We start from the raw sequence: 23,704 nt of genomic DNA, 5'->3' as shown, positions 1-23,704 counted from the left end.
GAGGTGATAGGATCACCATCTTCAAGTCCTTGAAGGGCTGTCCTATAGAGGATGGTGTGGAATTGTTTTCTGTGGCCCCGGAAGGTAGGACCAGAACCAACGGGTTAAAATTGAATCAAAAGAGTTTCTGGCTCAACCTGAGGAAGAACTTCCTGACCGTTAGAGCGGTTCCTCAGTGGAACAGGCTTCCTTGGGAGGTGGTGGGCTCTCCTTCCTTGGAGGTTTTGAAACAGAGGCTGGAGGACCCTTCGAACTCTATGATTCTATGAAAGCTGGCCAGAGCTGTGGGTTTTGCCAGGGTGGGGAAGGCGAATTCTCCGCTGGAACATCCAGAGCGAAAGGGCACCTTACAGACCCAGCGTCTGCGGCCGGCGTCTCTCTCTCCACATGGCACAGCCAACCAGTAGGCAGCCCTCATATGGTTTCAAGCCAAGAGAGGAATGGAGGCGGTTTGCCATTTCTTTGCCTCTGCATAGCAACCCCAGACTTCTTGGGTGGGCTCCCGTCCAATGAAAAAGAAGACTGTTGATTTATACCTTGCCCTTCTCCCTGAATCAGAGACTCCAAGTGGCTCACAATCTCCTCTATCTTCTCCCCCCACAACAGACTCCCTGTGAGGTGGGGGCAGATTTATACCCCGCCCTTCTCCCTGAATCAGAGACTCAGAGCGGCTCACAATCTCCTCTATCTTCTCCCCCCACAACAGACACCCTGTGAGGTGGGGGCACATTTATACCCCGCCCTTCTCCCTGAATCAGAGACTCAGAGTGGCTCACAATCTCCTCTAGCTTCTCCCCCCACAACAGACACCCTGTGAGGTGGGGGCAGATTTATACCCCGCCCTTCTCCCTGAATCAGAGACTCAGCAACTCACCATCTCCCATATCTTCTCCCCCCCACAACAGACACCCTGTGAGGTAGGTGGGGCTGAGAGCCAGTTGGGTGGTGTGGTTAAGTGTGAGGAATCTTATCTGGGAGAACCGGGTTTGATTCCCCACTCCTCCACTTGCAGCTGCTGGAATGGCTTTGGGTCAGCCATAGCTCTTGCAGGAGTTGTCCTTGAAAGGGCACCTTCTGGGAGAGCTCTCTCAGCCCCACCTAGCTCAGAGGGTGTCTGTGACGGGGGAAGAAGGTAAAGGAGATTGCGAGCCACTCTGAGACTGATTCAGACAGAAGGGTGGGGTATAAATCTACAGTCGTCTTCTGAGAGAGCTCTGACAGAAGCTGGCCTTTCAATGACAACTGCTTTATTCCAGGCTCACCCCCCCATGTTTCCTTAGTGCGCTGTGTGTGTGTGTGCTTTGTACACGATGAGGGGTGAGGTCTACCAGATGCTGTGACCAGCAAGGGCCCATAGGGAAAGGGCTGCAGCTCAGCAGAAGAGCCTCTGCTTGGCATGCAGAAGGTCCCAGGTTCAATCCCTGGAATCTCCAGTTAAAAAGGACCAGGCAGGATGGGATGGGAAAGACCTCAGCCTCAGACCCTGGAGAGCTAAGGAGGGAGGCTGTGTGTCAGTGGCAGAGCCTCTACTTGGCATTTAGAAGGTCCTGGGTTCAATCCCCAGCATTGCCAGTACAAAGGACCAGGCAGGAGGCAATGTGAAAGACCTCAGCCTGAGACCCTGGAGAGAACATAAGAAAAGCCCTGTTGGATCAGGCCAAAGGCCCATCCAGTCCAACACTGTGTCACATAAGAACAGAAGAGAAGCCATGTTGGATCAGGCCAATGGCCCATCCAGTCCAACGCTCTGTGTCACATAAGAACATAAGAGAAGCCATGTTGGATCAGGCCAGTGGCCCATCCAGTCCAACGCCCTGTGTCACATAAGAACATAAGAGAAGCCTTGTTGGATCAGGCCAGTGGCCCATCTAGTCCAACGCTCTGTGTCACATAAGAACATAAGAGAAGCAATGTTGGATCAGGCCAGTGGCCCATCCAGTCCAACGCTCTGTGTCACATAAGAACATAAGAGAAGCCTTGTTGGATCAGGCCAGTGGCCCATCCAGTCCAACGCTCTGTGTCACATAAGAACATAAGAGAAGCCATGTTGGATCAGGCCAATGGCCCCTCCAGTCCAACACTCTGTGTCACATAAGAACATAAGAGAAGCCATGTTGGATCAGCCAATGGCCCATCCAGTCCAACACTCTGTGTCACATAAGAACAGGAAAGAAGCCATGTTGGATCAGGCCAATGGCCCATCCAGTCGAACACTCTGTGTCACATAAGAACATAAGAGAAACCATGTTGGATCAGGCCAGTGGCCCATCCAGTCCAACACTCTGTGTCACATAGGAGAAGCCATGTTGGATCAGGCCAGTGGCCCATCCAGTCCATCGCTCTGTGTCACATAAGAACATAAGAGAAGCCATGTTGGATCAGGCCAATGGCCCATCCAGTCCAACATTCTGTGTCACAGAAGAACATAAGAGAAGCCATGTTGGATCAGGCCACTGGCCCATCCAGTCCAACGCCCTGTGTCACATAAGAACATAAGAGAAGCCTTGTTGGTCAGGCCACTGGGCCATCCAGTCCAACGCTCTGTGTCACATAAGAACATAAGAGAAGCCATGTTGGATCAGGCCAATGGCCCCTCCGGTCCAACACTCTGTCACATAAGAGAAGCCATGTTGGATCAGGCCAATGGCCCCTCCGGTCCAACACTCTGTGTCACATAAGAACATAAGAGAAGCCATGTTGGATCAGGCCAATGGCCCATCCAGTCCAGCACTCTGTGTCACACAGTGGCCAAAAAAAAATTATATATAAAAGCTATATATAAGAGCTATGGAGAAGGGCCATAGCTCAGTGGCAGAGCCTCTACTTGGCATGCAGAAGGTCCTGGGTTCAATCCCCGGCATCGCCAGTTCAAAGGACCAGGCAGTGGGCAATGTGAAAGACCTCAGCCTGCAACCCTGTTGAGCCGCTGCCAGTCTAGGTTGACGAAACTGATCTTGACGGGCCACGGGTCAGCGTCCTGTGAGTGACAGACAGATCTAGGGCAGCGGATTCAAAGGTGGCCTAACCCACCTCTCGCCCTGGACAGATTAAAAGGGGAAGATTAGTTGACCGGCAGATGTTCTCTGCATGTCCTTCCCATCCCAGGAAGCCGAACGTCTGCTGCAGCCCAGCTGTGATTTCTCGAATGCCTGGTCTGGCATGCTCGAGTTTCTTCCCTCGCAATGTCCACCCTAGTCCTGCTTCTCTTCCTTTCGAGCGTCTGTCTGCCTTAGATTCCAAACGTGCTTGTCTTTGCGCATTTCCTGTTGTGGCACAACGGAATCCCGGTAGGTTTTTGGGCATGCGCTTGTCACGACCTCATCGCCGTGCCCCGTCCGTGTGGGCAACCTCCGCAAGTGTGCAGGGAGAAGCCTTGCGTTGTGGTGTCGCTCTGCTCCTGCGCGGAATCCAGTGAAGCCCAGAGCCAGTTTGGTGTAGTGGTGAAGGGCGTGGACTCTAATCTGGGAGAACCGGGTTTGATTCCCCACTCCTCCACTTGCACCTGCTGGAATGGCCTTGGGTCAGCCATAGCTCTGGCAGGGGTTGTCCTTGAAAGGGCAGCTGCTGGGAGAGCCCTCTCGAGCCCCACCCGCCTCACAGGGTGTCTGTTGTGGGGGAGGAAGATAAAGGAGATTGTGAGCTGCTCTGTCCTTGAAAGGGCAGCTTCTATCAGAGCTCTCTCAGCCTCACCTGCCTCACAGGGTGTCTGTTGTGGGGGAAGAATTTAAAGGAGATTATGAGCCGCTCTGAGACTCTGTCCTTGAAAGGGCAGCTTCTGTCACAGCTCTCTCAGTCCCACCCGCCTCACAGGGTGTCTGTTGTGGGGGAGGAAGATAAAGGAGGTTGTGAGCCACTCTGAGACTCTGTCCTTGAAAGGGCAGCTTCTCTCAGCCTCACTTGCCTCACAGGGTGTCTCTTGTGTGGGAGGAAGATAAAGGAGATTGCGAGCCGCTCTTGAAACTCTGTCCTTGAAAGGGCAGCTTCTGTGAGAGCTCTCTCAGCCTCACCTGCCTCATATGGTGTCTGTTGTGGGGGAGGAAGATAAAGGAGATTGTGAGCTGATCTTGAGACTCTGTCCTTGAAAGGGCAGCTTCTCTCAGAGCTCTCTCAGCCTCACCTGCCTCACAGGGTGTCTGTTGTGGGGGAGGAAGATAAAGGAGATTGTGAGCCACTCTGAGACTCTGTCCTTGAAAGGGCAGCTTCTCTCAGAGCTCTCTCAGCCTCACCTGCCTCACAAGGTGTCTGTTGTGGGGGAGGAAGATAAAGGAGATAGCGAGCCGCTCTTGAAACGCTGTCCTTGAAAGGGCAGCTTCTGTCAGAGCTCTCTCAGCCTCACCTGCCACACAGGGTGTCTGTTGTGGGGGAGGAAGATAAAGGCGATTGTGGGCCACTCTGAGAGTCAGAGTGGAGGGTGGGATATAAATCCAATTTCTTTTTCTTCCTTGTCCATTACTGAGCTAGTGGCCGGGGGCTGCGGATGCTCTGTACCTTTAATAGCGTGATGCAATTTCTGCAGCTTGGCTGGCCGGGATGGGGTGCATCTCAATTCTATTTTGGCTTCAATTCTAGCATTAATTTTGGGAATGGTGCCGACAGAGCCACCGGCTGCAGAAGGTGCGAGGAGGGTAGTGTGGAGCGGGGGCGGGGGGGGGGGGGGACTTGTGCCTCTTCAGCTCGCCGCCCCCACTTCCTGTCTGCACGGTGGGCTGCAGTTCTGTTGTCCTGACTATAGTGCAGCAGTTGTGGACCTGCCTTTACGCCGCGGATTTCAGAGGGGAGCTCTGTTGGTTTGCGGCAGAACAGCTAGACTTGAATCCAGGAGCACCTTAAGAGACCAACAAGATTTTTGGTGGCATGAGCTATTTTGGGGAGCGTTGGCTTCTGGAAGTTCATAAGAACGTCAGAAAAGAGCCCTGCTGGGTCAGACCAGTGAGGGTCCACCTAGTCCAGCATCCTGTCTCACACAGAGGCCGACCAGTTCCTCTGGAGGGCCAACAACAGGGCAGGGAGGCTGAGGCCTTCCTAAGAACATCAGAAGGGCCCTGCTGGATCAGACCAGTGAGGGTCCATCTAGCCCGGCATCCTGCCTCACACAGTGGCCACCCAGTTCCTCTGGAGGGCCAACAACAGGGCAGAGAGGCCGAGGCCTTCATAAGAACATCAGAAGAGCCCTGCTGAGCAGACCAGTGAGGGTCCACCTAGTCCAGCCTCCTGTCTCATACAGTGGTCAACCAGTTCCTCTGGAGGGCCAACAACAGGGCAGGGAGGCTGAGGCCTTCCTAAGAACATCAGAAGAGCCCTGCTGGATCAGACCAGTGAGGGTCCATCTAGTCCAGCCTCCTGTCTCACACAGGGGCCAGCCAGTTCCTCTGGAGGGCCAACAACAGGGCAGAGAGTCTGAGGCCTTCATAAGAACGTCAGAAGGGCCCTGCTGGATCAGACCAGTGAGGGTCCATCTAGTCCAGCCTCCTGCCTCACACAGGGGCCAGCCAGTTCCTCTGGAGGGCCAACAACAGGGCAGAGAGTCTGAGGCCTTCATAAGAACGTCAGAAGGGCCCTGCTGGATCAGACCAGTGAGGGTCCATCTAGTCCAGCCTCCTGCCTCACACAGGGGCCAGCCAGTTCCTCTGGAGGGCCAACAACAGGGCAGAGAGTCTGAGGCCTTCATAAGAACGTCAGAAGGGCCCTGCTGGATCAGACCAGTGAGGGTCCATCTAGTCCAGCCTCCTGCCTCACACAGGGGCCAACCAGTTTCTCTGGAGGGCCAACAACAGGGCAGAGAGGCTGAGGCCTTCATAAGAACGTCAGAAGGGCCCTGCTGGATCAGACCAGTGAGGATCCATCTAGTCCAGCTTCCTGTCTCACACAGTGGCCAGCCAGTTCCTCTGGAGGGCCAGCAACAGGGCAGAGAGGCTGAGGCCTTCATAAGAACACCAGAAGAGCCCTGCTGGATCAGACCAGTGAGGGTCCATCTAGTCCAGCCTCCTGCCTCACACAGTGGCCAGCCAGTTCCTCTGGAGGGCCAACAACAGGGCAGAGAGGCTGAGGCCTTCCCCTCCTGGCACTGGGATAGATTTTTAGTGCCTCTGAATGTGGCTTTTCCCTTCAGTCCCCATGTCTAGCAGCCATTGATAGACGTATTCTCCATGAGGCTGTCTAATCGCGTTTTCAAGGTCTTGATTCCTGCGGCCATCACTGCATCCTTTGGCAGCAAATTTCACATTTGAGTCACTTTCTTGTTGGTCTCTAAAGCGCCTCTGGATTCGGATCTAGCTCTCCTGCCCATGATGTTGCACTCAAGCAAAGGACCAGGTGGAAAACATCTTTCTGTGGATCTTCGCATGCTCGAAGTCTGGCGCATTCTCTGCGTGGGTGAGCGCATGAATCTGCCAGACGTGGAGTCAGACAGTTGGTCTGTTGTTTCTCCCAAGGTTTCGGGCAGAGACGTCTGCTGCTTCCCTCTACGCCGTTTTTTTAACTGGAAATGCCAGCGACTGCAGCTGGTACCTGTGGAATGGGACGTTTTTTTTTCAAAAATGGCGGAGGGGAATTCAGGCTCAGTTAAAACACGAGAGTGCGGAGTTTCCTCTCGACCAAGGAAAATTTCTGCTTCTCGAACGCGAGTCTCCTGGAAATCTCGTGTTGTCGGGAGTCGAATTGTTCTGCTGCAGGCCAGCAGCTGCCTGCTTGCTTCGAGTTTGGACACTTAAAAGATGCTGGATGGGAGAGGAGGAATGCCGCCGGTTGTGGTCATGGAAACCCACATGATCTTCGTGCTCGGAAGGCTGCTAATAAACCAGCTTCTTTCGACACACTACTGCGTTTCTTAGAAGCATAAGAACGTAAGAGAAGCCATGTTGGATCAGGCCAATGGCCCATCCAGTCCAACACTCTGTGTCACACAGTAGCCAAAAACCCAGGTGCCATCAGGAGGTCCACCAGTGGGGTCAGGGCACTAGAAGCCCTCCCACTGTTGCACCCCACCCAAGCACCAAAAAGACAGAACATCACTGCCCCAGACATAAGAACATAAGAGAGGCTATGTTAGATCAGGTCAATGGCCCATCCAGTCCAACACTCTTGTGTCACACAGTGGTCAAAACCCCAGGTGCCATCAAGAGGTCCACCAGTAAGGCCAGGACACTAGAAGCCCTCCCACTCTTGCACCCCAAGCACGAAGAATACAGAGCATCACTTGCCCCAGAACGAGAGTTCCAACAATGCGCTGTGGCTAATAGCCGCTGATGGACCTCAGCTCCAGATGTTTCTCTAATCCCCTCTTGAGGCTGTCTATGCTTGTAGCCGCCGCCACCTCCTGTGGCAGTGAATTCCACGTGTTAATCATTCTTTGGGTGAAAAAGGACTTCCTTTTATCCGTGTTTCTTCCAGAAGGGAAACGGCTCTCATTGGAACTTACTGCTGAATGCTCCACATACGTATTGTATTGGTCCCAACCCTGACCTGGGTGGCCGAGGCTAGCTGGATCTCATCGGATCTCAGAAGCGAAGCAGGTTCAGCCCTGGCTAGTCCTTGGATGGGAGACCACCAAGGAAGTGGTTCTGTTGCGGAGGCAGGCGATGGGAAACCACCTCTGTTCATCTGCTGCCTTCAAAACTCTACGGCAGGGGTGGCCAACGGTAGCTCTCCAGATGTTTTTTTGCCTACAACTCCCACCAGCCCCAGCCAGCCTGGCCGATGGCTGGGGCTGATGGGAGTTGTAGGCAGAAAACATCTGGAGAGCTACCGTTGGCCACCCCTGCTCTGCGGGGTCTCCATAAGTCAACTGGGACGTGATAGCCCACAATTATTAGGACCTCATCTGGATAGTCCAGGGTGGCCGGATCTCATCAGATCTTGGAAGCTAAAGCAGGGTCAGGTGGGAGACCACGGACCAAGTTCTATCTACTGGATCACCAGAAGTCTTCGTAGCGCTTTCTACCGCAGTCACAGGGGTGCCAGCCAGGGCTGGGAAGAAGGGGGCCGCAAGCAAGCAGCACCCAAGTCTGTCTGGTCTGCAGGCTTTTTTTGAGCCGGAACGCACCGGAATGCGGCTCCAGCAGGCTTGGCGTCAGGGGGTGTGGCCTAAGATGCAAATGAGTCCCTGCTGAGCTTTTCCTACAAAAAAGGCTGTGTGAGAAACAATGGTGATGCCAGGGGGTGTGGCCTAAGATGCATATGAGCCCCCTGCTGGGCTTTTCCTACAAAAAGCCCTGTGTGAAACAAAGGTGACGTCGTGGGATGTGGCCTAATATGCAAATGAGTTCTTGCTGAGCTTTTTTTCTACAAAAAGGCCATGTGAATAATGATGGTGCCAGGGGTGTGGTCTAATATGCAAATGAGTCCCTGCTGAGCTTCCCCTACAAAAAAGGCCCTGTGTGAAACAATGGTGATGTCAGGGTGTGTGGCCTAATATGCAAATGAGTCCCTGCTGAGCTGTTCTCACAAAAAGGCCCTGTGTGAAACAATGGTGATGTCAGGGGTGTGGCCTAATATGCAAATGAGTTCTTGCTGAGCTTTTTTTCTACAAAAAGGCCACGTGAATAATGATGGTGCCAGGGGGTGTGGTCTAATATGCAAATGAGTCCATGCTGAGCTTTCCCTACAAAAAAGGCCCTGTGTGAAACAATGGTGATGTCAGGGGGTGTGGCCTAATATGCAAATGAGCCCCTGCTGGGCTTTTCCTGCAAAAAAGCCCTGTGTGAAACAAAGGTGATGTCGCAGGGTGTGGCCTAATATGCAAATGAGTTCCTGCTGAGCTTTTTTCTACCAAATAATAATAAAAAAGCCCTGCTGGTCTGTGCTTAGAAAGTCGCTTCAAATTTTCTGAGACCCCCTCCCCGCCCCTCCATTCTTCCTATTTTGTACTGCAAGAAATTGGGCCTTAGTGTTAAAGAACGCTGAAGAAGGAAAACCTTTTTCCGCTGGAGTCTCTCTGGGTGAAACCTTTGCAGATCGTCTTCCACTGTGTCCTCTGGCTTTCTTCTCTGAAGGGAACTTTCTATGTGCTTGCCCTGTGATCTTGGTGTACAGCAGCGGGTGTGGGGTTTTTTTGGGGGGGTGGGTGGGAAACATGCCCCAGGGGCTGCATACGGTAGAAGCTCTAGCCAGACTTTCTGAGACTCTCTGCCGCCTTGTGTGAGATTCGAGTTCACTCCAGTTTGGTGTAGTGGTGAAGTGTGAAGACTCTTATCTGGGCGAAGCGGGTTTGATTCCCCACTCCTCCACTTGCACCTGCTGGAATGGGTCAGTCATAGCTCTCCCCGGAGTTGTCCTTGAAAGGGCAGCTTCTGTCAGAGCTCTCTCAGCTCCACCCACCTCATAGGTTGTCTGTTGTGGGGGGAGAAGATATAGGAGATTGTAAGCCGCACTGAGTCTCTGATTCAGGGAGAAGGGCGGGGTGGAAATCTGCAATATTCTTCTTCTTTCTTCTTCACCACATAGTGCTATATGGCAACAATCAGGGCTCTTTATTTGTAGCAGGGACTCATTTGCATATTAGGCCACACACCCCTGATGCAGCCAATCCTTCTGGAGCTTACAGAAGGTCCTGTGCTAACAGCCCTGTAAGCTCTTGGAGGATTGGCTACATGGGGGGGGGCGTGGCCTAACGTGCAAAAGAGTTCCTGCTACCAGAAAAAAAAGCCCTGGCATTATTATTAACTACCTCTCAGCAGCACAGAGAGATCGCTGCTTTTTCTCATGGCACAAAAACCCTGGGATGGGGGCCGTATGCAAAATCTGTCAACAGCTGCAATATGAAAAAAAAAAAAAACGGAGCCAGAGGCAGTCTTCTTTTGAATATTAGGTTAGCGTATTTATGCCCCATTCATGGGCTTTCTAGAGGCACCTGCTGGGTCAGATTTAGGAGGCGACTGAAGTATCTTTCCAACACAGCATCTTTCTAGGGTGCAAGAATACACATCTGGGGGCGGGGGGGGATCAGGCAGACTAGAAAGGAGTTGAATGACAGCCAGACTGCAGCTGAGTGTTCTTATGCGGGAGCACCATCTAGTGGGGAAAGGCATAACAGCAACTCTTACACGCCATACCTTGAAAAATCTGCATTCGTTTCTTGTCGGCGAGAGCGTTTGCGGCTGCTAGAAGTAGCCGGCGTGAAATTTCTTGGGGGAGGGGTGAGCACGAACCGCCGCTGAATTCTGTGCTTCCAAGGGAGACGTCCAGCCAGGAGTTGACAGAGATGGCTTTTCTTTGGGGGCTGCGGCTCAGTGGCAGAGCCTCTGCTTGGCATGCAGAATGTCCCAGGTTCAATCCCCGGCATCTCCAGCTACGAGGATTAGGTAGCAGCTGATGTCAAAGACCTCTGAGGCCTTGGGGAGCCACTAGCAGCTTGGCATTGACAATGGTAGACAAAGGATCTGTTTCAGCAAAATCATAGAATCAGAGTTGAAAGGGACCCCCAGGGTCATCTAGTCCAACCCCCTGCACAATGCAGGAAACTCACAAACGCCTCCCCTAAATTCACAGGATGTTCATCGCTGTCGGATGGCCATCGAGCCTCTGTTGAAAAACCTCCAAGGAAGGAGAGCCCACCACCTCCCGAGGAAGCCTGTTCCACTGAGGAACCACTCTGTGTATTTAGCCTGGAGAGGAGGCGGCTGAGAGGTGATAGGATCACCATCGTCAGCTACTTGAAGGGGTGTCCTATAGAGGATGGTGTGGAATTGTTTTCTGTGGCCCCGGAAGGTAGGACCAGAACCAATGGGTTGAAATTAAATCAAAAGAGTTTCCGGCTCAACATTAAGAACTCCCTGACCGTTAGAGCAGTTCCTCAGTGGAACAGGCTTCCTCGGGAGATGGAGGCTTCCTTGGAGGCTCGATGGCCATCCGACAGCAATGAAGATCCTGTGAATTTAGGGAGAGGTGTTTGTGAGTTTCCTGCATTGTGCAGGGGGTTGGACTAGATGACCCTGGAGATCCCTTTCAACTCTATGATTCTAACGGTCAGGAAGTTCTTCCTAATGTTGAGCCAGAAACTCTTGATTTAATTTCAACCCATTGGTTCTGGTCCTACCTTCCAAGGCCACAGAAAACAATTCCACGCCATCCTCTAAACAACGACCCTTCAAGTACTTGAAGATGGTGATCCTATCACCTCTCAGCCGCCTCCTCTCCAGGCTAAACAGGCCCAGGTCCAATAAAACTCCTTCAATAAGGTAGCTTCATGTGAGTTCAGTGTGGAAGGGAAAACTGGGGCTGAGAGGGCTCTCATAGCAGCTGCCCTTTCAAGAACAACCTGTGCCAGAGCTACGGCTGACCCAAGGCCATTCGAGCAGCTGGAAATGGAGGAGTGGGGAATCGAACCCGTTTCTCCCAGAGTGGGAGTGGAGGGCAGGGTATAAATCCAGTATCTTCTTTATTGAAAGCTTTGGTGTGGTTAAGCGTGAGAATTTTTATCTGGGAGAACTAAGTTTTGATTCCCCACTCTTCCACATGCTGCTGCTGGAGCGGCCTTGGGTTAGCCATAGCTCTCACACAGCTGTCCTTGAAAGGGCAGCCTCTGGGAGAGCTCTCTCAGCCCCACCCACCTCACAGGGTGCCTGTTGTGGGGGGGAGGAAGATAAAGGAGATTGTGAGCCGCTCTGAGACTCTGATTCAGAGAGAAGGGCGGGGTATAAATCTACGGTCGTCTTCTTTTCTATGAAGCCTAAAGTGGTGAATCGCATCTGTGGATTGGGGGAAAAAACCCAGTAAAATTGTACGGCCGGGAAAATCTCAACCTCATTGTGGTGGGCCCACAAAGACCACCGTGTACCGCTGAACCAGGAGGGAAGCTGTTTTTAAGCTGGAGGCAGCAGTTGTTCCTTTGGGAGAAGAAACCCGTTCACGAGAGCCGTCCGTGACGCTTCTCGGCCTGTGAAACCCGTCTGTGAGCTTTCTCAACCGCAGAGCATGGGAGTTGTTTGTCTCGAGACAGGAGCCTCCCTGATGGAACGTGGGAACTCGCCTCTTCCCCGGTACCTCTCTGGGGTCTCTTTCTCTCAGTCCTGTGGTTGACGAGGTTGAGCGTTGGCCCCTGTACCTTTTGTCTGCAAAGCTTGGCTGCTACCTCTGAGCCTCGGGCCCATCCCTAGGAAGCTGGAGTCTTGTGTTCAGTTTTGGGCCCCACATTTGAAGAAGGATCTAGACAAGCTGGAACGGGTCCAGAGGAGGGCGACGAAGATGGTGAGGGGTCTGGAGAACAAGTCCTATGAAGAAAGGTTGAAGGAGCTGGGCCTGTTTAGCCTGGAGAGGAGGCGGCTGAGAGGTGATAGGATCACCATCTTCAAGTACGTGAAGGGCTGTCATATAGAGGGGTCTGGAGACCAAGTCCTATGAGGAAAGGTTGAAGGAACTGGGGATGTTTAGCCTGGAGAGGAGGCGGCTGAGAGGTGATACGATCACCATCTTTAAGTTCTTGAAGGGCTGTCATACAGAGGGGTCTGGAGACCAAGTCCTATGAGGAAAGGTTGAAGGAGCTGGAGATGTTTAGCCTGGAGAGGAGGCGGCTGAGAGGTGATAGGATCACCATCTTCAAGGACTTGAAGGGCTGTCATATAGAGGGGTCTGGAGACCAAGTCCTATGAGGGAAGGTTGAAGGAGCTGGGGATGTTTAGCCTGGAGAGGAGGTGGCTGAGAGGTGATAGGATCGCCATCTTCAAGGACTTGAAGGGCTGTCATATAGAGGGGCCTGGAGACCAAGTCCTATGAGGAAAGGTTGAAGGAGCTGGGGATGTTTAGCCTGGAGAGGAGGCGGCTGAGAGGTGATAGGATCGCCATCTTCAAGGACTTGAAGGGCTTTCCTATAAAGGATGGTGTGGAATTGTTTTCTGTGGCCCCAGAAGTTGGTGACGGAGCTGGTGTTGCGAGCGCCTGGGGCCCTCTTCGGCTCGTGAATGTAGGCCGCGTTGTTGGTTGAGTTCCGCGAGCACGTGGGTGTTGGGATTGGATGGGCCTCCTACCTGCCAGAACTTTCTGAGCAGGTGGGGCTTCTTTAGAGTAGGGTGCAGTGAGTTAAGGTTCTTTCGAGGCCGGAGACTGGTTTTCAAGCGACGTCGTCGAGCCCCAGCCTCATTTTTTCACCTCCAAAATGAAATTTTAACGGCTTGCGGGCTTGAGGTTGGCTGTTGGCCGTAGCATCGCAGTTTGACTTCTTCCCCCCCCTTTCCCCCGCTTTTCTCCAGCGGGTGTGGGGTTATTTTTGCAGGCCTAGTGGCAAGAGCCGCGTAACAGGGAGGCCTTCACAACGTGGCTTTTTATTGCGATGCCGTCCGAAGCCGGCATCTGGGAAGGGAAGAAAAGGATTTGTCTCGAGGTAAGTCCAAAAGCCGAGCTGTGATTTAAAGCAGCAGCTTGAATGGCACGTGACCCTCCGGCTCGATCTGCTGACGTCTGCGGCCCTGCGACACCCCCCCCCCCCAAGTTTCAAAAAGATTGGACCAGGGGGTCCAATTCTGTGAGCCCCCGAAGATTCAATATGCTGATGACACCCAGCTCTATCTGCTTATGGACGGCCGGCCCGCCGGCATTCCAGAAAATCTGGACCGGGCGTTACAGGCAGTGGCTAGGTGGCTTAGGCTGAGCGGGCTGAAGCTGAATCCGGCGAAGACAGAGGTCCTTTGCTTGGGTCGCTGCACCCCGGGAAGGGAAATCCCCCTGCCAGTTTTTGACGGCGCGCCGCTGACAGCGTCGGGCAGGGTCAAGAGCCTGGGGGTGCTATTGGAGCCTTCTCTGACGATGGAGGCTCAGATAGCAGCCACTGCCAAGTCTGCTTTCTTTCACCTTAGGCGGGCGAGGCAGTTGGCCCCCTTCCTGGAACGCGACGACCTAGCAACAGTGATTCATGCTACGGTCACCTCGAGGTTGGACTACTGTAATGCCCTCTACATGGGGCTACCCTTGTGCCGGACCCGGAAGCTGCAGTTGGTGCAGAACGCTGCTGCCCGGCTGTTATTAGGGCTCCCAAGATGGGAGCACATCCGGCCGGGGCTCCGGGATCTGCACTGGCTGCCAGTAATATTCCGAGTCCGGTACAAGGTGTTGGTCATCACCTTTAAAGCCCTATATGGCCTAGGACCTGCCTACCTTAGGGACCGTCTCTCCCCACACGTTCCCCAGAGAGTACTACGCTCGGGTTCACAAAACCTGTTGGTAGTCCCCGGGCCAAAGGAGGCCCGTCTAAAATCCACTAGGGATCGGGCCTTCTCAATAGCGGCACCTTACTGGTGGAACCAGCTGCCGGAGGAGGTGCGGGCCCTGCGGGACCTAGGGCAGTTCCGCAGGGCCTGTAAGACAGCCCTCTTCCGGCAGGCCTACAACACCTAACTGAAGAGGAGAACATCTTGGATGGAACAAAATGCTTTTATAGACCGCTGGTTTTATTTTTATCTTGTTTTATCAATTGTGGTTTTAACTGTACTTGTAAATGTTTTAAATTGAATTATGTTAATTATTGTGTTGTGAGCCGCCCTGAGACACTTCGGTGAGAAGGGCGGGATATAAGTCCATTAAATAAATAAATAAATAAATAAATTTTTCCCTATGGAAGGAAGCCATTGAAAAAGGTGTGCGGTCCTTTTTCAATGTGATGGCCAGAACTCTCTTTGACACACCCTTGCTGCTGGCTCCACCCCCAAAGTCCCCTGGCTCCACCCCCAAAGTCCCCAGATATTTCTTGAATTGGACTTGGCATCCCTATTCCAAACTGGGTCCCCCCCCATTTCCCACTTCTTGCCCCCAGCCGGGGGGGTTTGTTTGCCCCTCACCCGTGAGCTTTGTGGAGCTACCAGGCCTGTAGCTGCAGGGGCTGGCCTGTGGAGGCTCTGCTCCCTGACTTCCTGTCGGGTGCCGCAACTCAGATGACCTGCCCTGCCCTCCATCCTTTTCACGCCTGCAGGGGTGAAAGCTGAGAAGCTGAGAGCTACCCCTCTGTCCCCTCATGATAGGGTTGCCAAGTCCAATTCAAGAGATATCTGGGGACTTTGGGGGTGGAGCCAGGAGACGTTAGGGGGGGAGCCAAGATCAAGGCTGTGACAAGCATAACTGAACTCCAAAGGGAGTTCTGGCCCTCACATTTAAAGGGACCCCACACATTTTAAATACGTTCCTTCCATGGGAAATAATGAAGGATAGGGGCACCTTCTTTTGGCTCATAGAATTGGACCCCCTGGTCCAATCATTTTGAAACTTGGGGGGTATTTTGGGGAGAGGCACTAGATGCTACACTGAAAATTTGGTGCCTCTACCCCCAAAAAACAGCCCCCCCAGAGCCCCAGATACCCGCGGATCAATTCTTCATGATTTTCTATGGGAATAAATCTCCATAGGGAATAACAGAGTTCCCAGCAGACATTTCCCTCCCCTCCCCCTGCTTTCTGATGACCTTGAAGCGGGGGGAGGGCCTCCAAACCGGGGGATCCCCTGCCCCCACCTGGGGGTTGGCAACCCTACCTCATGATTTAAATGGTAAGGGAGGGGATACCCAAGAGCTGCTGCCCCTCCCACACCATTTAAAGGGCCCTCAAGTGGTGGGAGGGAAGGTCGGGCACCCTCAATTGCGGCAACCAGGGGACGGGAGCCAATAAGTGCCCCCCGACTTTTTTGCATGCCTCCCAACTTTTAGAATCCTGGCTACGGGCCTGGGAAAGCTACTGAGTGGAGGTGGGAGCGCAAACCGTCTGGGATCGGCTGCCCCCTCCCCTCCCGCGAGCCACGTTGGGAGACGTTTCGCCGCCACTCCGCCGTTGGCAAACAAAACAGGAGTGCCATAATTGACGGGCGTTTATGCAGCGCTGGTAAATGGTCGAAACTTCCCACGTCTTCCCTTTTGCATGTGCGTTGCAAACGTCTTTAACAACCCTGTAAGGTAGGCACTTATTAGTCCCATGTTGTCAGGCGGGGGGGAGGGGTGACGAGGCAGATTAGAGGCCCCACGATGCGTCAGACGGGGGGGCTTCTGGTGCGACGCTTGCCCTGGTTGCTTCTGTTGCGGCCGGTCTTGGAATTCAGCTGACAAAAGGGGACGGCCCATTATGTGAATGAGTTGCGTTCCTTGGCCTGGCACCCTCTCCCCCAATTCTCTGGCCTGAACGGCTTTGGGAGCTCCGGGGGGGAAAAGGGCGCTGGAAGGCTGGCTGTGGACTGCGACGACATACACCCTATGCGAGTCTCGAACTCGGGCCCAAAGTTCCCAATGGAAAGCCTGCAGTTTGGGTTTTCCTGATGGTTTCGAAGAAGCTGCCGCCTAAGCCGCTGATTCGTATCTAAGCCAGGAGGAGAGGAAGGGTTTTAAACCTTCCCACCCATACTCGGTTTCATCAATCGAAACATGCGCACGCGCAGTGAACTGCGATTGGTTCTGGAAGGAGGGGCAATGGTGGGAGGGCTTCTAGTGCCCTGGCCCCACTGGTGGGCCTCCTGACGGCACCTGGGTTTTTTGGCCACTGTGTGACACAGAGTGTTGGACTGGATGGGCCCCTGGCCTGATCCAACAGGGCTTCCCTTATGTTCTTATGTGACACAGAGTGTTGGACTGGAGGGGCCACTGGCCTGATCCAACATGGCTTCTCTTATGTTCTTATGTGACACAGAGTGTTGGACTGGAGGGGCCACTGGCCTGATCCAACATGGCTTCTCTTATGTTCTTATGTGACACAGAGTGTTGGACTGGAGGGGCCACTGGCCTGATCCAACAGGGCTTCTCTTATGTTCTTATGTGACACAGAGTGTTGGACTGGAGGGGCCACTGGCCTGATCCAACAGGGCTTCTCTTATGTTCTTATTTGACACAGAGTGTTGGACTGGAGGGGCCACTGGCCTGATCCAACATGGCTTCTCTTATGTTCTTATGTGACACAGAGTGTTGGACTGGAGGGGCCACTGGCCTGATCCAACAGGGCTTCTCTTATGTTCTTATGTGACACAGAGTGTTGGACTGGAGGGGCCACTGGCCTGATCCAACAGGGCTTCTCTTATGTTCTTATGTGACACAGAGTGTTGGAATGGATGGGCCATTGACCTGATCCAACATGGCTTCCCTTATGTCTGGAGCAGTGACGCTCTGTATTCTTGGTGCTTGGGGGGGGGCGGGCAATAGTGGGAGGGTTTCTAATGCCCTGACCTCACTGGTAGGCCTCCTGATGGCACCTGGGTTTTTTGGCCACTGTGTGACACAGAGTGTTGGAATGGATTGATTGATTGATTTCGATTTATATCCCGCCCTACCCCACCGAAGCGGGCTCAGGGCGGCTTACAACAGTTTCTCGTTACAACATGGCTCGTCTTACGTTCTTATGTGACAGAGTATTGGACTGGATGGGCCATTGACCTGATCCAACATGGCTTCCCTAATGTCTGGAGCAGTAACGCTCTGTATGCTTGGTGCTTGGGGGGGGGGGGAATAGTGGGAGGACTTCTAGTGCCCGGACTCCATTGGTGGGCCTCTTGATGGCACCTGGGTTTTTTGGCCACTATGTGACACAGAGTGTTGGACTGGAGAGGCCATTGGCCTGACCTAACATAGCTTCTCTTATGTTTTTATGTCTCAGGCAGTGATGTTCTGTCTTTTTGGTGCTTGGGGGAGGGGCAATAGTGGGAGGGCTTCTAGTGTCCTGGCCCCACTGATGGACTTCCTGATGGCACCTGGGGTTTTTTGGCCACTGTTGGACTGGATGGGCCACTGGCCTGATCCAACATGGCTTCTCTTACATTCTTATGTCTGAGGCAGTGATGCTCTTTTTTCTTGGTGTTTGGGGGGGAATAGTCAGAGGGCTTCTAGTGTCCTGGCCCCACTGGTGGACCTCCTGATGGCACCTGGGGGTTTTTGGCCACTGTGTGACACAGAGTGTTGGACTGGAGGGGCCATTGGCCTGATCCAACATGGCTTCTCTTATGTTCTTATGTGACACAGAGTGTTGGACTGGATGGGCCACTAGCCTGATCCAACATGGGTTCTCTTATGTTCTAAGGGGTCGAAGGCCTCTGTCAGAGATAATAACAGCAGGGGGCGGTGGGAGAGACAGCTTGAATGGCAGTGCCGTGCAGGGATGGGATGGTTCAGGGGCGTCCCCCCCTTGCTGTTGTCTTGATGTGAATGGGAGCTTTACACCACAGCTTTTTGCCTCTTTGATTGTTGGAATGGGTGCGCAGGGGTGTCTGTGGTGACCAATAAGCCAGCCCTAATCCATCCATCTATTGTCCAAAATTAACGTTCTGTGACTTCTTGTATCACTCATGCTTCTTTCTTTTCTCTCTCTCTTTTAAATATAGGTCTGAAAGCAACTTTTGGACTGTGAATCGAAGCACGAGGTACGTTGCTCTAATTTCACACTTGACTTCTTTAGAGGTGGGCCTGCATAGAATGCTTAAGTGGATTTGAGGAGGGGGAGTGGAGAGGCACTCTGTTTGACAAAACTCTCTCGCTGATGGGAACAGCGTGGGCGAGTGTCGCGGAGGCATACGCTGAGCGAGTGGATGTCAAAATCTCCTTCCCAACATCCCCTTTGCCATTGCCTGGTTTCTCTTTTAATTTATTGATGCGTCCGGCTTGCTTTCTGACTCACGTGGTCCTGAAAGCACCTTTTTGAAGAGTGAAACTGAAAAGGTAATAAGAGCACTAGAAAAACCATTGCTTTTGCAAATATCAAAGTTTTAGAATGCTAGATCTGATGCAGTGCACGAAATATCACACTATGTTCCGCATGGTGCCGTAAAGGTCTCGCGCACACAGTGACCCTGCAGGCAATGCATACAGGGGTGTGTACATCAAAACTTTTCATTTGGATTTTGGTTCAGAATTTCCGAAAAGGCGTGATTCTTGCTTTCGCGAAATGTCGGGAGCGCGGATCTTGTTTAAATTAAGAAACCCCAAAGATTAAAGGCATACAGATTGGGGGGGGGGGGCCTAATCTTAAAATCAATAAATGGGGAACATTAACGTACAAGTAAGAACATAAGAGATGCTGTGTTGGATCAGGCCAATAGCCCATCCAGTCCAACACTTTGTGTCACACAGTGGCCAAAAAACCCCAGGTGCCATCAAGAGGTCCACCAGTGGGGACAGAACACTAGATGCCCTCCCACTATGCCCCTCCATAAGTACCATGAAGACAGAGCATCACTGCCCCAGACATAAGAACAGAAGAGAAGCCGTGTTGGATCAGGCCAGTGGCCCATCCAATCCAACACTCGGTGTCACATAAGAACATAAGAGAAGCCATGTTGGATCAGGTCAATGGCCCCTCCAGTCCAACACTCTGTGTCACATAAGAACATAAGAGAAGCCATGTTGGATCAGGCCAATGGCCCATCCAGTCCAACACTCGGTGTCACATAAGAACATAAGAGAGGCCATGTTGGATCAGGCCAGTGGCCCACCCAGTCCAACACTCGGTGTCACATAAGAACATAAGAGAAGCTGTGTTGGATCAGGCCAATGGCCCATCCAGTCCAACACTCTGTGTCACATAAGAACATAAGAGAAGCCATGTTGGATCAGGCCAGTGGCCCCTCCAGTCCAACACTCTGTGTCACATAAGAACATAAGAGAAGCCATGTTGGATCAGGCCAATGGCCCCTCCAGTCCAACACTCTGTGTCACATAAGAACATAAGAGAGGCCATGTTGGATCAGGCCAGTGGCCCCTCCAGTCCAACACTCTGTGTCACATAAGAACATAAGAGAAGCCATGTTGGATCAGGCCAGTGGCCCATCCAGTCCAGCACTCTGAGTCACACAGTTTGGTGTAGTGGTTTAAGTGTGCAGACTCTTCTCTTGTTTGCTGCATGAAAAGGGCAACAGTGAGTTGCGGCCATGGGGCAGATGGTGTGAAATCCAGCTCGCGGAGAAGAGGAGCGTTAGAGCAGCTTAAGGCTTGTGGGGAATCGGTCAGGGACTTTGGTGCCCCGTTTTGGATTGGAAATGTGTGACCGCACCGCCCAGTTGTGCCTTCCTCCCTAATTCCATCTTTAAGCTTCTCGAGGAGGGAGCTGAGTTTTGAAAGCGACTCTCTGAAATTCTTGACGGGACCTGCTCTCTGAGGGGGACGGTGATTTCCTGGGAATGGCTTTGAGACCACAGAGCTGGTCCCTGATACGCTCTTGGCTCTTTTGGGGTATCAAGAGGCAGCCTCCTGCCGAAGTTAAAAGCCGCCGAGCGAACGAGACCATTAAAAGGCATCAGGGTTTGTTTTTTTTTGGCAGCCCTTTATCCCATTAGCTCCAAAAATAAAAAGGCTCAGAACGTTCTGTCAGAAAGAAGTTCTGGAAAGCGAGGCCGCTGCTGGCAGTGTATCGTTCCTGGGAGACGGAATTGTAGCGTCAGAAGGGATCTCCAGGGGCATCTAGCCCAACCTCCTACATAGTGCAGGACATTTGCAAATACTTCCCCCCCCCCTGCACACACACACACACACACACACACACAGTGACCTCCTGCTCCATGCCCAGAAGATGGCCAAAACTCCCCCCAAACAGGATAACTGGCCTAGAGAAAAATTGCTTTCTGAGCCCAAAGTGGCCATCAGCATTTCCCTGGGCGTGTAAGAAGGGGCCATGAGGACTAAGCGCTGATGCGACCCTTCCTGCCCTCCTTGTGATGTGCCTCAGTTCACAGAATCAGCACTGCTTTCAGGTGGCCATCTAGCCTCTGTTGAAAAACCTCCAAGGAAGGAGAGCCCACCACCTCCCGAGGAAGCCTGTTCCACTGAGGAACTGCTCTAAACTCACAAATACCTCCCCCTAAATTCACAGGATCTTCATTGCTGTCAGATGGCCATCTAGCCTCTGTTGAAAAACCTCCAAGGAAGGAGAGCCCACCACCTCCCGAGGAAGCCTGTTCCACTGAGGAACGGTCAGGAAGCTCTTCCTCATGTTGAGCCGGAAACTCTTTTGATTTACTTTTACCTCACTGTCTAGCCTCCCAGTTGTGGATTTAAGAAGGTTAGAGAAGCTGTGCTGTATTAGGCCAGAGGCTCATCCAGCCCAGCACTCTATGTCACACGGCCAAAACCCAGGTGCCATCAGGAGGTCCATCAGTGAGGCCAGGACACTAGAAACCCTCCCACTGTTGCCCCCCTCCTGAGCATCAAGAATACAAAACATCACTTAAGAATATAAGAGAAGCCATATTGGATCAGGCCAGTGGCCCATCCAGTTCAACACTCTCGTGTCACACAGTGGCAAAAAACAAAGCCAGGTGCCATCAGGAGGTCCACCAGTGGGGCCAGGACACTAGAAGCCTTCCCACTCTTGTCCCCCAAGCACCAAGAATACAGAACATCACTTAAGAATATAAGAACAGAAGAGAAGCCATATTGGATCAGTGGCCCATCCAGTTCTACACTCTTGTGTCACACACTGGCAAAAAACAAAAACAGGAGGTCCATCAGGAGGTGGTGCCATCAGGAGGTGGGGCCAGGACACTACAAGTCCTCCCACTGTTGCCCCAGACAGAGAGTTTCATCTATACCTTATGGCTAATAGCCACTGATGGACCTCTGCTCCAGACGTTTCTCCAGTCCTCTCTTGAAGTTGACTATGCCTGTAGCTGCCACCACTTCTTGTGGTAGGATTTGCCCTCTGGTATTCTTAATGCCAGGCTTTTGCAGGAACATCCAACATGGGCATGAAGGGAAATGTTCCACCTGTTTCCCAGAGTGCATTGCCTTTGACTATGGAACATTCCTTTGAGGGATTGGTTGTGGTACAGAGCTTTTGATACCACACCTGTTCTTCAAGTTGTTCTCCTCCACAACAGCTGGATGGATAGATGGGTGGGTGGGTGGTAATTCTAGGCTGAATCATGTGGATGGAGTATACACCCATCTCCATTCATGGGCATCATGACAAGCTGTTATGAAGCAACTGTGTGGCTCTTGGTCTGCCTTGAGTCAGACAATTGGCACCTTTCATGGCGGTGACTTCTCCCAAGACAGCTATTCTTCTAGAACCTTATTGTGGCTTGAAAGGACCAGGAGAATCCTCGGCATTCCACAGTCCAATTCCCAGAGCCGTTCTGAGCTAAGAACACTGTCAGCTGTCCGTGCCATCCCGCCCATTCACGACTCTCCATTTTCCCTCCCTTCTGCTTCTCCTCAGGACAGACACAAGATGGCGTCTCCGGCCGACAGTTGCATCCAGTTCACCCGACACGCGAGCGACGTCCTTCTCAATCTCAATCGCCTGAGGAGCAGGGATATCCTGACGGACGTGGTGATCGTCGTCAACCGGGAGCAGTTCCGAGCCCACAAGACTGTCCTGATGGCCTGCAGGTGAGGGGTGCCGCCATCTTGGCCAAGAAGAATGCAAGATGGTGTCCTGAGTGGGGGTGAGGGTCTCTTTTAGTTGGTAGGAGGAGGGTAGCTCTGACCTAGATGGCCCAGGCTAGCCCAATCTTGTCAGGTCTCAGAAGCTAAGTACCCTGAGTCCTAGAATCATAGAGTTGGAAGGGACCTCCAGGATCATCTAGTAAGAACATAAAAAAAGCCATGTTGGATCAGGCCAATGGCCCATCCTGTCCAACACTCTGTGTTACATAAGAATATAAGAGAAGCCTGTTGGATCAGGCCAATTGCTCATCCAGTCCAACACTCTGTGTCACATAAGAACATAAGAGAAGCCTGCTGGATCAGGCCAATGGCCCCTCCAGTCCAACACTCTGTGTCACATAAGAACATAAGAGAAGCCATGTTGGATCAGCCCAGTGGCCCATCCAGTCCAACATTCTGGGTCACACAGTGGCCAAAAAAAAAACAGGTGCCATGAGGAGGTCCACCAGTGGGGCCAGGACACTAGAAGCCCTCCCACTGTGCCCCCTCCAAGCACCAAGAATACAGAGCATCCCTGCCCCAGACAGAGCGTTCCAACGAAAAGCTGTGGCTAATAGCCACTGATGGACCTCTGCTCCATATGCTTATCCTATCCCCTCTTGAAGCTGGCTATGCTTGCAGCTGCCACCACCTCTTGTGGCAGTGAATGCCACGTGTTAATCACCAACCCCCTGCAACAATGCAGGAAACTCACCAACGCCTCCCCCTAAATTCACAGGATCCTCATTGCTGTCAGATGGCCATCTAGCCGCTGCTTAAAAACCTCCAAGGAAGGAGAGCCCACACCTCCTGAGGAAACCCGTTCCACAGTTCCTCATTCATACTTGGATGGGAGGCCACCAGGGAAGTCCAAGGTTGCTACGCAGAGGCAGGCAATGGCCAGCCACCTCTGTTTGTCTCTTGCCTTGACCTGGATGGCCCAGGCTAGCCTGGTCTCGTTAGGTCTCAGAAGCTAAGAAGGGTCAGCCATGGTTGGTACTTGGATGGGAGACCACCAAGGAAGTCCAGGGTTGCTACGCAGAGGAAGGCAATGGCCAACCACCTCTGAACATATGTTGCCTTGAAAAGACTACAGGGTTGCTGTAAGTCCGTCACAACTTGGCAGTAATCTCCACTACCACGCGTAGGATACCTGCTCCTTTTTTTAAAAAAAATAAGGGAGTTTGGGTGTACATGCTTCGAACATGTTCATGTGATATGGATTTGGGACGGGGTGGGATTCCAGCAGGAGCTTCTTTGCAGATAAGGCCACACCCCTCCTGAATGTAGCCAATCTTCCCAAGAGTTTACAAAAAAGAGCCTTGTAAGCTCTTGGAGGATTGGCTACATCAGGGGTGTGTGGCCTAATACGCAAAGGAGCTCCTGCTAGAATTCCACCCCTGC

General features: G+C 52.6%; 1 protein-coding gene across 2 annotated transcripts in view; it reads left to right on the top strand.

Moving 5' to 3' along the window:
• BCL6 (BCL6 transcription repressor) overlaps positions 1-23,704 on the top strand; it is a 53,196-nt gene that overhangs the window by 8,855 nt on the left and 20,637 nt on the right. For both annotated transcript variants that reach the window (XM_060242854.1, XM_060242853.1), the window contains exons 2-3: positions 18,265-18,303; positions 22,092-22,264. In XM_060242854.1, the coding sequence (XP_060098837.1) occupies positions 22,104-22,264 (161 nt within the window). In that variant the 5' untranslated portion in view covers positions 18,265-18,303; positions 22,092-22,103. The remainder of the gene's footprint in view (positions 1-18,264; positions 18,304-22,091; positions 22,265-23,704) is intronic.

Source organism: Heteronotia binoei, chromosome 6 (assembly GCF_032191835.1).
Source record: "Heteronotia binoei isolate CCM8104 ecotype False Entrance Well chromosome 6, APGP_CSIRO_Hbin_v1, whole genome shotgun sequence".
In the NCBI taxonomy this organism is placed as follows: Eukaryota; Metazoa; Chordata; class Lepidosauria; order Squamata; family Gekkonidae; genus Heteronotia; species Heteronotia binoei.
The sequence above is the reverse complement of the archived record's forward strand: the minus strand, read 5'-3'. Positions and strand labels throughout refer to the sequence as shown.